The 13,523-nt window shown below is 45.4% G+C and overlaps 1 protein-coding gene across 4 annotated transcripts; it reads left to right on the top strand.

Moving 5' to 3' along the window:
- The first annotated feature begins 1,033 nt into the window (after positions 1–1,033).
- On the top strand, positions 1,034–12,827 carry USP1 (ubiquitin specific peptidase 1). 4 transcript variants are annotated; one of them, XM_068198926.1, is made up of 9 exons: positions 1,034–1,164; positions 1,339–1,532; positions 2,717–2,840; positions 3,163–3,270; positions 3,767–3,927; positions 4,469–5,181; positions 6,302–6,472; positions 7,589–7,790; positions 11,205–12,827. In XM_068198926.1, exons 2-9 carry the CDS (start codon positions 1,372–1,374, stop codon positions 11,917–11,919), a joined length of 2,355 nt encoding a protein of 784 aa, XP_068055027.1. In that variant the 5' UTR covers positions 1,034–1,164; positions 1,339–1,371; the 3' UTR covers positions 11,920–12,827. The 4 variants fall into 4 exon arrangements, with proteins under 4 accessions (XP_068055027.1, XP_068055028.1, XP_068055030.1 ...); XM_068198927.1 differs by having other exon boundaries at positions 1,045–1,164; positions 1,367–1,532; XM_068198929.1 differs by lacking the exon at positions 1,339–1,532 and having other exon boundaries at positions 1,047–1,164.
- The last annotated feature ends 696 nt before the right edge of the window (positions 12,828–13,523 follow it).

Raw genomic sequence — 13,523 nt, forward strand, 5'->3', positions numbered from 1 at the left:
ACATCGGAAAATATTGCAGGACTGCAAAAAAAAAAAAAAAAAAAAAAAAAAAGTGATTTTTGTGGAGTTCAGTTTGCTTTAGTGCTTAACAGGAGTGCCACGCCCAGGGCAGGCAGGCAGCAGCTGGTGCTGTGGAACTTCATCTTTTGAGTGCTCAAATTTGGGGTAATTCACCCCAAAACCCAGATCTGGGTATCGCCCGAAGCCAGCTATGCAGTTAATCCTATAAAATACCTTATGTGAATGCACCTTTCTGTTAGAAAGCCTGTGTGTAAAAGCAACGTGCATCCTTTATGTACAGACGGGAGGTCCTGGAGGGGCCAGATGAAAGAGCAGAACGCAGAAATCTGCAGAAATCTGCAGAAATCCCGTCTTTTCTTAAGCGTGGCGACCCCTAAGCCGCCAGTTTTGCAGCCTTAACAGCCTCAGCGGTAACTCCTGCTCACTGCCCGGCGCACAGGTGAGCTGGCGGAGCCCCTGGGCCGGGCCGCGATGGCAATCCCGCTGGAACGAGCGGGTGTCACGGGAAAAGCGCGGGAGCGCTCCCCTCCGCTCCGCTCCGCGCCGCCGCCCGCGGCCACTGCGGGCCGGGCCCTCAGAGCGGCGGGGCGGGAAACGGGGCCGCCGCCTCTGATTGGCCGGGCCGCAAAGAGGGCGTGGTCACAGCGGGAGCAATCCACCTCCCGCCGGCGGGTGGGGGGTGTTAGAGGGCTCTCCCCACGCAAATGGTACGGCCCGAACCCGAGCCCTTTGGCCGGGCCGTTACCAGCGCCCGCGCGCGCCCAGGCAGGACCCACAGCGGGCTGCCCGCCGCGCTGCCTGATGCGGCGGCGGCGGCCTCGCGGGGCCGGTGGCGGCGCCGCGGCGGCGCCCGGCCTCCGCCGGTCTGTCCGCCGGCAGCCGGCCGCCGCCCCGCCGCCGCTCGGCATGGCTTTCGGCCGCCGGCCCGCCGCGGCGGCGCGCTCGGTTTTCCGGCGTTCTCGCGGGGCGGCCGCCGGCGGGGCGGGGGGTGGGGGGGGGGCTGCGGCGTGAGGCGGGGCGCGCGGGGCGGGGGGGGGGGGGGGGGTCCTCGTCGGCGCGCGGAAAAAAACGCGCCAAGTTGGCCGACGGTGTCCCCGCGGTCTCCATGGCAACGGCGCGCGGGAGCGGGGCCGGCATGTAGCGGTGAGTGAGGGGGAGCGGCCGCACCGCGGCCTCGGGCCCCGCCGGCCGCGGGGAACATGCGGGGGGCGCGGGGGGGCGGCCCGAGCCCGGGGCGGGGGGCGGCGGGTCCGCGCTCGGCCCCCTCGGGGAGTAAATGGCGCCTGGTGTGCGCGTGTGTGTGTGTGTGCGCGCCAGGTGTGAGCGCCCCGGCCGCGCCCCGCAGGAACCATGCCCGGCGTCCTGCCCGGCGACAGCGCCAGGGCCAGCCCCTCCAAGAAGAACAGGCTGTCGCTGAAGCTCTTTCAGAAGAAGGAGGCGAAGCGAGTGCTGGATTTCGTCGAGGCGCAGGAAAATGAGCCGAAGGGCGCGGAGTTGCGCGTTGCCGAGATGTGAGTGCCGCGCGGGAGAAGTTTGTGCGGCGATGCTGCGGCGGGCCGGGGCCGGGGCCGGGGCCGGGGCCGGGGCTGCTCCAGCCGCCCCCGCTCCTTTCGCTTTCGTCCTCCCGCACCAACAGCGCGCTGCAGCACGCGCGAAATCCATTAGCGAGCGCTTCCCCGGGATGAACGAGCGCCTCCGTTAAAGCGGCAGCCGGGGCGGCTTCAGCAAACCGAGCAGCGAATTGCTGGAGACAGTTTCTGTTTTAAGGGAAGCGGCTTTGCCGCACCGGGGATGTTTAGTGGGCACAAACTTTGGGATCGCTTGGTGAAGTTAGTTCTAAAAATCTGTTTAATCAGTGTGACCAACTTCTAATAACTCCTTTAAGGAAACTTTTCTTCTGCTGCAATTTCCTCTTTTGAGCAAATTTTTGGGTTTTTTCTTTTGGCGCTCAGTTGGTACAAACTTTGGGATCAGTCGAAAAACTTGCTTTGCTTCAAGTTAATATAAGTAGTTATTGTGTCATTGAACTACTTATATTAAAATTTAATTTCTGCAAGGGGGGCTTTAATGAGAATATGTAGGATCTTTCATTGTGGGGTTCACTGTCATTCATTGAGGCTTTTGAGGCCCCAAACAAAACCATTTCATTGCTGGTGAGGGGATTTAAGTGGGAAAAAGAAAATTATGGTCAGTTAGAAATAGTTGGAGACTTTAAAATTTGGTTCTGTTGCGTCATTACAGTGTATCAATCACTTTAAGCAGTGATCAGTAATAATGATAATCAGTGTATAGTGTGTCAGGTTTATTGGTTTCTTTTTCTAGATTTTTTTTCTGGTTTTATGCTTTGGCTTTGCATCCAGAAATGAAGTGATGTGACTGGAGCAGGGTACAATGTAAAAATACATTCTAGGCAACATTTTTTCTGCCTTACGAATGAAGAAAAAAAATACAAAATTATTTAAATACGAAATTTTTTTGATCCATTAAATCAGTCTCCTGCTATTTGATGTGTTGGAACTTGGAGCACATTTTCCTCCTGTGTGGTTTTGGGGGGGTTGCAGAGGAGTCAGCGTGAATTCAGACACACTTTGGCAGGGTTTAGACCTGCACGTGTCAGTGCTGAATTCTCTGAGGTGAGGAGAGATGCAGGAGGGTTTTTTTTTTTTTCCTCTTACCCCATTTCTCTGTTTCCCAGTGACCAGGTGGTTCCTGCAGCGCAGCCCCCCTCCCTTGTCAGCTGTGAGAAAAAAGACAACATGTTGCCTTTTGTGGGCTTGAACAACCTGGGCAACACCTGCTACCTGAACAGTGTCCTGCAGGTGAGGCCGTGTCCAGGGGGGCTCCAGAAGGGAGATTTTGGTCGGGCACAAATGGGTGAAATCAGTTTATTCTGGGTGCAGTGTAAAGGGCATCTCATTACAGCAGGGAAACAAAGATGCTGCTGCAGGAAATGTGTGCCCTGTGGTTGTCCTGATTGGGAAATTCTTCAGTTTCCATACTCAGGGCTCCTCCCTGCTGTGAAAAATCCTGGATCTTTGTGTGCCTGGGGAGGTGCAGAGCTGTGTGGATTATAAAAGTGCATTTATGTGTGGAATAACTTCTTACTCCAGTTATTCTCGTGTTTTCAACTGTTGCTTTCAGGTATTATATTTTTGTCCTGGTTTTAAAACTGGAGTAAAACATTTATATAACATTATTTCAAAGAAGAGAGAATCTTCAAAGGATGAAGGAGAGCAAAAGGCAGAAAAGGTAACAAATCCCCACGTGTTCTTTATTTGTAACCTTGCAGGCTAGGCTGTCCTCAATGTAGGGAAAATTTAACTGATTTCTGTTCTTAAGAAGCTTTTCAGCATTGTTTTCTACACTGTTATTTAAGGTGAAGATGTGTTCGAGTGGTTTTGAACTTTAGCAGAAGTTTTAAATTCTAACAGAAGAAACTTGAGGAAGATACCTGACCATGCTTCTGGCACAAAGATAATTATGATACTGGAGCTGATGGAAATGGGAGTTTGGACAAGGATGGTTTGGGATTTTAAACTAATGGCTAATTGGGCTTTTACGTTTGTCTCCTACTTGGAAAAAAAAAAAAACCAAAATACTGTATTTGAAACCCACCTGCCTCCCATAGCAGACAAAAAATTCAGCCAAATATAGAAAACCAAGGGAGGGGAGGAGAGAAACATGGTAATTTGTGAGCAATGTAACTGTGGCAAGTGTTCTTACTCCTTTTACATTGTTATTGCAGGGAAGCTGTAAAGAAGATCCCTTGGCAAGTTACGAGCTCATCTGCAGTTTGCACTCCTTGATCCTTTCAGTTGAGCAGCTTCAAGCCAGTTTTCTCCTAAACCCAGAGAAATACACGGATGAATTGGCCACTCAGCCCCGGAGACTGCTGAACACCCTCAGGTACAAATCCCCTTCAATGCTGGCAGAATTCTGTCCTGACGTTTCCAGGCTGTTCCGTTGCCCAGCTTTAGAGGCTGGTGCAAGGTAGATGGCCTTAAATTGAACCTTCATTTTTTGATGGCCTTATAGGCAGCAAGATTTAGGTGCTTATTGTCGCCATTGGAAATTTGAAAATAAATTTGAGTTTTGTAAGACTGTAATGCAGAAGGGGTTTAAAACAGTGCTTAGGTACAGAAGTGTTGTTAAATTACAGAGAGGTTTGGGTTGGAAGGGACCTTAAAACTTGTCCAGTTCCACCCCTGCCATGGGTAGGGACACTTCCAGGGATGGGAAGGATTCCCTTGCAGCTGAGGAGCTGCACTGCTGGGTGTGTGTAAATCCTTAAGGCAGAACCTTCCCGCAGCTCTCTGACAGAGAGGACTCCTCTCTCTGCCTGGAGAAGATCCTCCATGACTTCTAAATCCCTGATTTCAGTCTCAAATCACGGTCCCCGGTTAGCAAAGGATACCAAACCCTCATTCTTTGCTCCTTCTTTGCACAGAGAGCTGAACCCCATGTACGAAGGGTACCTGCAGCACGATGCCCAGGAGGTCCTGCAGTGTATCCTGGGGAACATCCAGGAAACCTGCCAGCTGCTGAAGAAGGAAGAGCTGAACAAACTGCCTGTGGAAGAGCCTGCAGCGAAACTGGAGGAAAAAGCCAACCAAAACTCTGAGAGCAATGGGTCTGTCAGCCCTGCTGAGGAGGAGGATCCCACCCTGGGCAGCCACGGCGGAGACGCGGCCAAGGAGAAGCTGCTCAAGGCAAACGGGAAAAGGAAAAGCGACGCCGAGGGCGGCAACGCCAAGAAAAAATCCAAAGTATCAAAGGAGCAAATTGCAGCAGAAGAAAATCAAAGACAAACCAGGTCCAAGAGGAAAGCCACGGGAGAAAAGACGGAAAACCAAATGGATGCCATTGCCAAGTGTTCCGGGGACAGCGAGAGCGCCAAGCCCACGCAGAAAAAGTCGCGCCTTAGGTTAAACTGGTTAAAATCTTCCTGCAAACAGCCCAGTATTCTGTCCAAATTTTACAGCCTAGGAAAGTTAACTACAAACCTGGGATCCAAAGAGCCAGGGAAAGAATATGACTGTGAGTTTGAAGAGTCAGCTGTCAAGTGTGAAAATGGTGACAGTAAAGAAGAATATCATGAACCAGCGTCTCCCGTGGAAAGCCGTCATGGAAAAGGAACTGAAAAAGAACCAAAAAAGGAAGGTTGGTGCACAAGTGGATGGGCTTAAAATTAGTAGGATTAAGAAAGTACAATGCGTGGGAAGTCAGCCTTCAGACTGCACAGCCTGCAGAGCTCTAAACACAAAATTAGATTTTTTCAGGAATTGAAGATGATTTTTAGGAAAGAGAATTTATTTTTATATGTATGTGTTTGTAGTTTTTTTTTCTTTTAGAACTTGACCTGTTTAGCTTAGATCTCGAGGCATTTCTTTTAACATTCTGTAATTATTGTACAATATGTATAAAAAAGGCTGAATATTACCAGGTTTGTATTTACCACTAATTTTTGTCATCCATAGAAAGAGCAAGTGGATTCAAGATGTAAAGGGATATTTCTGGCAGGAGCAAACAGAACCAAGCCCCACTAGCTATGGTTTTACAAACAGTATCCTCTTTTTCCCTTCCAGTTCCTTAATCTTTCCATATTCCCAACCTTCCCAAGAACCAGGAAGGACTCAGGATGTATTAAAGATCTAATCTATTTAGATCTAATAGATACCAATTAGAAATGCTAATTGGCTGGCAGGTCTGGATTTTGTTTATGTCAGTGAAACAAGATACATGTTGAGGGAAGGGCCTCCGTATGAATCCAGTACTTACTACTTTGGAACTTTCTACCCACCAATTTTTAAAAAAAAATTGAAGGAATGAAGAGTTTTTTGAGTTGTGCATTTCTTCTGCAGATTTGCCCAAAACTGGCCAATAAATTTAGGAAGGAGGAGATGACTGAGAATGAACAGAAACGAGGCAAACCCACAGTGTGGTGCTCCTTGAGGAGGCCAGCAGTCCATGCTAAGGAGTCAGAGCATTGATGACAACCAAATATTCCAGAACGTGACACTGTCACTCTTCAAGTACAAAACAAGGGCCCAATCTTAGAGCAGAAATTAAAGTTTGAGGCCCAAGAGACAGAGGATCCTTATTTGCTTACAAGCAGGTGATACCATGAAAACTGCTCGTGATTTATTTTGCTTTTTAATTCCTATCTGAGCTCCCTAAAAGGCCATGGCTGTGACAGTGATTTCCTGAGGATAAGCAGGTTCTGAAGGGTCTCTGGAATGAAGTGGCCCTTGCTCAGGGATGTGCCATGTACTCTCTCCAGGTACAGAGCTGGCTGTCTTCGAGCTGGTGGAGAAACTCTTCCAGGGCCAGTTAGTGCTGAGGACGAGGTGCTTGGAGTGTGAGTGCTTCACGGAAAGGAGGGAGGATTTTCAGGACATCAGCGTCCCAGTGCAAGAAGATGAACTTTCTAAAAGTGAAGAGAGTTCTGAAAGTAAGTAATTCCCTCCAAAACAAAAGGGTTTGAGATGTGTTCCTGCCTCAGCCAGCCGTGGGGAAGGACAGTGCTGCAGTTAGGAAGGAACACGGCTCCTGTTTGTGCTGGCTAAAATTAGAGGCTGTTATCTCCTATCCTGATTAACTTTAGACTTTGGAAACACGGTGCTGATAATGTTGGCAGATCCAGATAATATTCAAATTGTTCCAGATCTTAACACATAGCATGGACTACCTACAATCTGTCACTTAGGCACCTGTTTTCCTGCTTATGAATAGGTATTTCCTTTGATTTGAGTCTTCTTTTTTCTTTTGGATAAGGAATTTTGCTACTTTTCTTCTTCTTATAAGAAATACTTACATTTGTTCTTAGAAATAAAAGAAACACAAGTCCAGCTTTTTTTTTCTTAGTTACTCTAAAAAAGATGTAGTATTTTAGATTGTTGTTATTTTAATAACATTCGTATTATGCTTGTAAATGTTAGTCATGTGGTCTCTTTCACAAATTTTATTGATCTATATGCAGTTTTTTAGCTATTTTCAAAAGGAAGTGTGCCAAACCCACATCCTGAAATGAGAATTTTAAGGGAATTAATTTTAGTTGCCACTGACTTAATTTGGAGCAGCTTTTCCTGCTTTTGCGCCCCATTTTGTTAAGGATTCAAAGGAAAATGTGCGGGGTGATGTTCATCTGTGAAGCGCTGCCGACAGCGGCGATCCTGTCAGCAGTGTGAGGGTGGCAGGGGAGGCAAAACGCAAGAAGCGAGAGGGAACTTTCTGGTTATTTTGGGGGTTTGCCTTAATAAGTGAAATGCTGGTCTCCTACAAGCTCTCCATTTCCAGACATGGCAACAAAATTGTGTGATCTGAAACAAGCTGCAGAAAAACCCTAATTTTGAGTAACGATAGCCATTAAGTGATGTTTTCATCCCTTCCTGAAATGCTCCAGAGATTGGAATACACCACATATGTCACACATACCGAGTGTTCTTTGCAGTGTTGCAGGTTTGGAGTGGTCTGAACTTGACATATTTTGTTTTGTTGCTCTTCTGGCAGGACGCGTTGGAAATGCAAATATTGGCATATCGATGAATACAGTGATTTTCTTTTCTAGTTTCTCCAGAGCCAAAAACAGAAATGAAGACTCTGAAATGGGCAATTTCCCAGTTTGCCTCAGTGGAGAGGATTGTGGGAGAGGACAAGTATTTCTGTGAGAACTGCCACCACTACACGGAAGCCGAGCGCAGCCTTTTGTTCGATAAAATGCCCGAAGTGATCACAATTCACTTGAAGTGCTTTGCTGCCAGTGGCTTGGAGTGAGTATGCATTGCCTGTCTTACCAAACAGGGTCCTGCAGCAAGGGAAATCTTACCCCAAGAGCTGGAAATGCTTTGGAATGTTTCCAAAAGATTCCCAGATTGGAATTAAATTGCTGGGATGAAGCCCCCATTACCATAAAGGCTCTGTGTTGTTCCAGGTAGTGGTGGAAATTACATTCCAGAAAAATTGACTTTTGGGAGACTCCTTAAGAAAAATTTTAGCTGTACTCTTAGAACAACCTGGTATTTCTTAAAACTTTATTTACTTTAAATATCCCTTTATTTAAGGGGATATTTAAGTTTTAAGTAAATAAACTGAGTTCAGAGGCAGCTTTAAGTGCTTTACCAGAACAAGTAATGAGAACAAATCTGCATTTTATGGTCTGATGTTGTCTCTGCCTGAATATGAGTACTAAAAAGATGAATGAGAATGGGGAAAAAATTTAATCAGGAGTTAACACACTTTAAAGAGCCAACACTCATTACCCCAGAATTAACCAATTCCTTTAAGCAGACTTTGGTCTTTACCTGAATGTGAACACTGATATTTTGGGGGGGAAAAAGTAATAATCAGATAAACATTTTAAAGAGCTAGTATTAAAAGGAAAAAAACCAATTACTTCAAAAACACAGTAGTATCAGCATTCATTGATATTCAATTACCAGTTAATCAGTTTGGTATTGTAATGGTAACAATCCTTATGTTTTGAAAGAAGTTTGTGGGAGTGTTTTTTGGGTTTTTTTAATAGTTAAGAATTTAGGGATTTTCTTTGGGATGAGAGGAAACAAAAATCCAGCCCCACAGCACTGTACAGGAATATCCAGGTTTCTGGCAAAGCAGAAAGGAAATCTCCTCTGTCTCTGCAGTGTCTTTCCATGCAAGTCCAGAGTCATAACATACAAAATTGTCTTTTCATTGATCTCCACAGTATTTACTTAAATACTGATTTGTATATACTGACTTACAGCTGCAGACTTAAAAATCATCACAGTTGAGTGGGAAACATGAAAATTATCTTCCATTTGCTCCTGTATTTCCTATTTTCCTGTTTCCATGAGGAAGGACGTGCAGTTAACCAATCCTCTCCTGCCTCACTCACCTCTTCTGTCCTGGCCAGCTTCAGGTCCTTGCTCCAAAACACTCAGACCCATTTCCAGGTCAGAGTGAATCCAGTCTCTTGTGGTTTTCCTCATGTGTCCTCTCAGTCATTCCATAAATTTTCTGCCAAGGGCTACCAGTCAGAGATTAAGGAAGAGTGGAAAACCTGACATAGAAACCTGTGATGAAGCTGAAGAGTTTCTTGATTTTGGGGTTGGATGTTTTGTTTTGGGCAAAATTCTATCATTGCTAAAAGTAGTAACAAACTCTTCTACTGGCTTTAAACGTAATTTTTTTAAGATAAGAATCTTCAGACAACTGTTAGCTCCCACAAAAATTTGGGAATCTGGTCTGCTCAGTTTTGCTCTACTGAGTTCTCTGGTGACTGAGTTATAAATAAATGAGAAACGAAGGGTACTGTAAATATTTGCAGTTAATAGGGATTTTATTAATCTTCTCTAGACGCTGCTCTGCAAAGTGTTTTCTTTAAAAATAAAGCAGCCAGTTTGAAAATCTCCTTGCCTGGGGAGGAGTCATTCTCTTTGGCAATTGTTGTGTGGGGAAAAATGCCAGGCCATGTGTGAGCAGGCTGTGAAGAAGGAATTTGTTAACTGGTAACATGTAATTAAGCATTTCCACTATAGAAATTTAACAATCTGTGAGAAAATCAGCTTTTTGTCTCATGAAATTCAGTGCAGTTGGTAAAATTTCACTAATTTATGGTCACGAAAGATGTGGCTGCAGAAATCAGGTTTGCTGTGTTTGAAGTGCATCAGTCAGAGCAGGCAGAGTACTTGGCATGCAATTTTTCTGTCTTCAGATTCTTATCATTAAGAAGAACAAAAAGCTAATAGGAAAAGATTTCCTCTCTTATTTCCTCCTCTCCAAATCTTTCTGATGCTGGATGTCATTGAGAAGAAAGGTAGAGCCTGCTTTTTCCTGTTTTCTGTCAATACGATTGTCCCAGTGTGCTTGAGTGGAACTGGATTTGTAATCCAGGGTTTCAGCCAGCAGTTCTGTGTTTCTTGACTCTCTTCTGAATATCTCTATTTCTGGCTGCTGATAATAGGGATATTCAGAAGATTTATTATTTCTGATTCTGTGCTCTTGTGTGTTCTTTTTGGTGGAGTGAAATGTATATGGTGAAGTGAGGTTTCAGTGAACTGGAGTGACTGAGGATCTGTGTGTGTGTGTGTGTGTCACTGTGTTTATTTCTGTGTCTCAGGGTTCATGGCTCTGAACAGGAGTGAAGCAGAACCAAAATTAAATCCAGGAAAACAATAATCATAACTGCAGATATGCCATGGCTGCAGTTTCCTTGGATTTAAGTTATTTTTTCCTATGATAAGAGCATGAGTTCTTGGAAACCTCCGTATTACAGGGCTTGTCTGTACTCCCCAGTATTTTTCCCTACAACACCCTCACAGTTGAGTAAGACTGAGTCATCCCTGGAATTTATTAGGACATCACAACCTATTGTTAAATAAAGGGTTTAATTGATCTGGGCTGATGCAATGTGTAAGTCATCAAGAGCAGAATCATTCAAGGAGGCTGGTGCACAATGAAATCCCAACACTGACTTTCTCTTCAAACTCTGTAGAATATCCTTATAATGAAAGGACTTTTTCCCCTCCTGGTTAATTTGTGTGCTGTGAACAAAATACTGAATATTTCTGGAATACCAGAGGCTTTTCCAAAGTAAATTAGCTACAGAATTGTTTGAAAAATTAGAATACCATAGGACAGCTAGTGAAGAATCCCAGGTGAGCACCACTGGCACAGCTACAGTGCACTGAGGGGAGCTGAGGAAAATTAGTCACAATCTCTGAGTGATATTAAAGCTACTTGAAAGTAAAATAAGTAATGCTTTATATAGTAAATGACTCTTTCAGGAGGAGAAAAAACAAACCCAACCCTGCTTGGTTCAGCCTTGGCTGTTGAAGAGGTTTTTGGTTTGTTTTTGAAGAGGATGGTGAGAGAGAGAAGGGGGTGTTTGTGCAGAAATAGTAGCAGGAGTGATAACAATCAGCTGAACCTTTATCATCATAATTTAAAAATTATCTTCAGCTGATACTTAAGAAAAAGGGGATCTCAGAAATGTTAAAATTTAGTTTCTGGGCTGTAAGATTTAAGATTACAGTCATAAAATGCCTTTCCTGACTGGGGGTGCTGGTGCTGAGCCAGGGCAGCAGGGAGCAGTTCCCATCGTCTGCATCTTTGAGGAGAAAGGCTCTGGCTGCACCTCTGGGCCACCTGGAGTGGTTTCTGGGAGGTGCTGTGGCACGAGGTGTAAGCTCTGTGTCCCTTGCCAGGTTTGACTGCTACGGGGGCCTGTCCAAGATCAACACGCCGCTGCTGACGCCCCTCAGGCTGTCCCTGGAGGAGTGGAGCACGCGGCCCACCAACGACACCTACGGGCTCTTCGCCGTGGTCATGCACAGCGGCATCACCATCAGCAGCGGCCACTACACGGCCTCGGTGAAGGTCACAGACCTGCAGAGCCTGGAGCTGGACAGGGGCAACTTCCTCCCGGAGCCGGGCTATGCCGCGCTCAAGCCGGAGCCGCTGACCGAGGAGGAGGCGCGGGCCGTGGCCGAGGACTACGACGACGGCGAGGTCTCCTTCAGGCTCAACGGCGCTGCGCCGCCAGGCAAGGTGCTCAGCAAGAAGAACATGGAGGCCGTGGGGCTGCTCGGGGGGCAGAAGAGCAAGGCTGACTGTGAGCTGTGTGCCAGCAAACAGCCCAACCCCGAGAAGCTCCTGAGCGTGGCTCCTGAGCCCCGCAGCGAGCCCAGCGCCGAGCCCAGGGCCGAGCAGGGCGAGCCCCTGGGGCTGGGAGCACAGGGACTGGAGAACAAAGCTCTCTACGTGCTCCAGAGCCTCAAGGAGTACGAGGGGAAGTGGCTGCTCTTCGACGATTCCGAAGTGAAGGTCACAGAGGAAAAGGACTTTCTGAATTCTCTTTCTCCAACATCGTCATCTACATCGACTCCTTACCTACTGTTTTATAAGAAAATTGTAGAGTGATGCTGTACTCGGACTGTAAATATTTGGGATTTGCATACACCTCTGGCTCTGATTTGCATCCAAACTACCTGGAAACAACAGCTGTTTGTTTTTTGAAGCTACTGATTCTTCATCTTTCTGGTCTTTTTTTTTTCTTTGGTGTCAAGTGGCTCGACTTGAATTAACAAAACATGACATAGGACTTGACTCGCACCGTAACTTTTCTGCTGGAGAGTAGTGCTCTGACCTTTTAGAAATACCAGTTTGTATAGATTCTAAACAATGCCTACAGCACCCAGTAGTGGTTTTAATGCAGCTCTAGGTCTCAGACATGCCTGTTGTATTATTAGCTTTTTTTTTCTTTTTTTTTTTACCCTTTCTCCCCTCCCCCCGCCTTTTTTTTTTTTTAATAAAAGTTATTTGTATTCATACCCTGGAGTAAATGTATATTAACTAGCAAATTTCATCAGAAGTTGTGTATTTTTGTAACTTGGGAAGTAACACTTCATATTTAGTCTTTAGGTAATGGACGTGGTTTATTCTCCTGCTCCTTGCAACTTGAAGCACAAGGAAAAGAATCTGGGAACATTGTCCAGAGCATTGGAGGGAACTGAATTCATGGAAGTGTTTGATTGGTCTAATTTGCATCTTGCTGCATAGTTGTTAATGAGCAAATTGTAAATAGGTGTGATTAATACTACAAACCAGGGGCAGAGTGTAGTGTAATTAAAATAATTTTGTACTTTGAAGAGTGAAGCCCTCGAATCTGCATCTCTGTTTGGGGTGGTTGGGAACTTAGTGGTGACCTTCTAACTGAAGTTAATTTGTACCTGGAGCTCACTGAAACGTGGGGGGGAAAGAGAGCATTTGGGTTTGATGCTTTGTTAAGAATGTACATAAGAAATAAAAAAGTTATGATCAGCATCTGAGACGAGCAGATCAGCCTGTTGTGTTTGGAAAGGGGAAAGCAGAAAGGGAAAGGGCTTTGGGAACAGTTACAAAAAGGCTGGGAAGTTATGGAAAAGAATTAAAGTGCTTTTAGAATACATTCTGTGGTTTTTAGCTGGTTCTTGAACAGTACCTCCTAATTTGAAGGTACTTTTGACTACAGTTGTGTGATTAAGGAAAAACATTGCAAAACCAAAACCATTTGCACTAAATACTAGAGATGAAAATCCCAAATTGTCTGTCAGAGAACTGAAAGTGACTCCTATAAACTAGTAATTAAAATCTAAACAAATATGACTCAAAAAAGGGGGATTGTTCAGTCTGTCCCAGGATGGATGGAATGACATGAAGTGTTACTGCAGGCTGTGAGAATGCCCTGGATATAATTCACCTTTTTCCACTACAAATTAATTGGTTTACAAGAAAATTCCTAAAAACCTCTGCCTAGTTAATTCTGCAATACTTAATTTTTACTCTCTTTTATTATAATGTTGTATAAACATGGAGGTAAGTCAGTAAAATGGCTTTTAGTGCATTTTCCATGTTAGGTTTGACCTCTGATTGTGGTACAGGCCTTGATTTCGCAGCATAAGAAATCTCCAATGACAAAATACACTTTCCCTTTTCCAAAGCATGGCACCGCAATAATAAATAATTCCAGAGTCTAAACCAAGGAA

Source organism: Anomalospiza imberbis, chromosome 9 (genome assembly GCF_031753505.1).
Source record: "Anomalospiza imberbis isolate Cuckoo-Finch-1a 21T00152 chromosome 9, ASM3175350v1, whole genome shotgun sequence".
Taxonomy (NCBI): domain Eukaryota; kingdom Metazoa; phylum Chordata; class Aves; order Passeriformes; family Viduidae; genus Anomalospiza; species Anomalospiza imberbis.

Coding starts and splice junctions, on each gene's coding strand:
- USP1 (XM_068198926.1), top strand. CDS start 1,372: ATGCCCGGCGTCCTGCCCGGCGACAGCGCCAGGGCCAGCCCCTCCAAG. Junction 1,533..2,716: donor GAGTTGCGCGTTGCCGAGAT/GTGAGTGCCGCG, acceptor TCTGTTTCCCAG/TGACCAGGTGGTTCCTGCAG. Junction 5,182..6,301: donor AAAAGAACCAAAAAAGGAAG/GTTGGTGCACAA, acceptor TACTCTCTCCAG/GTACAGAGCTGGCTGTCTTC.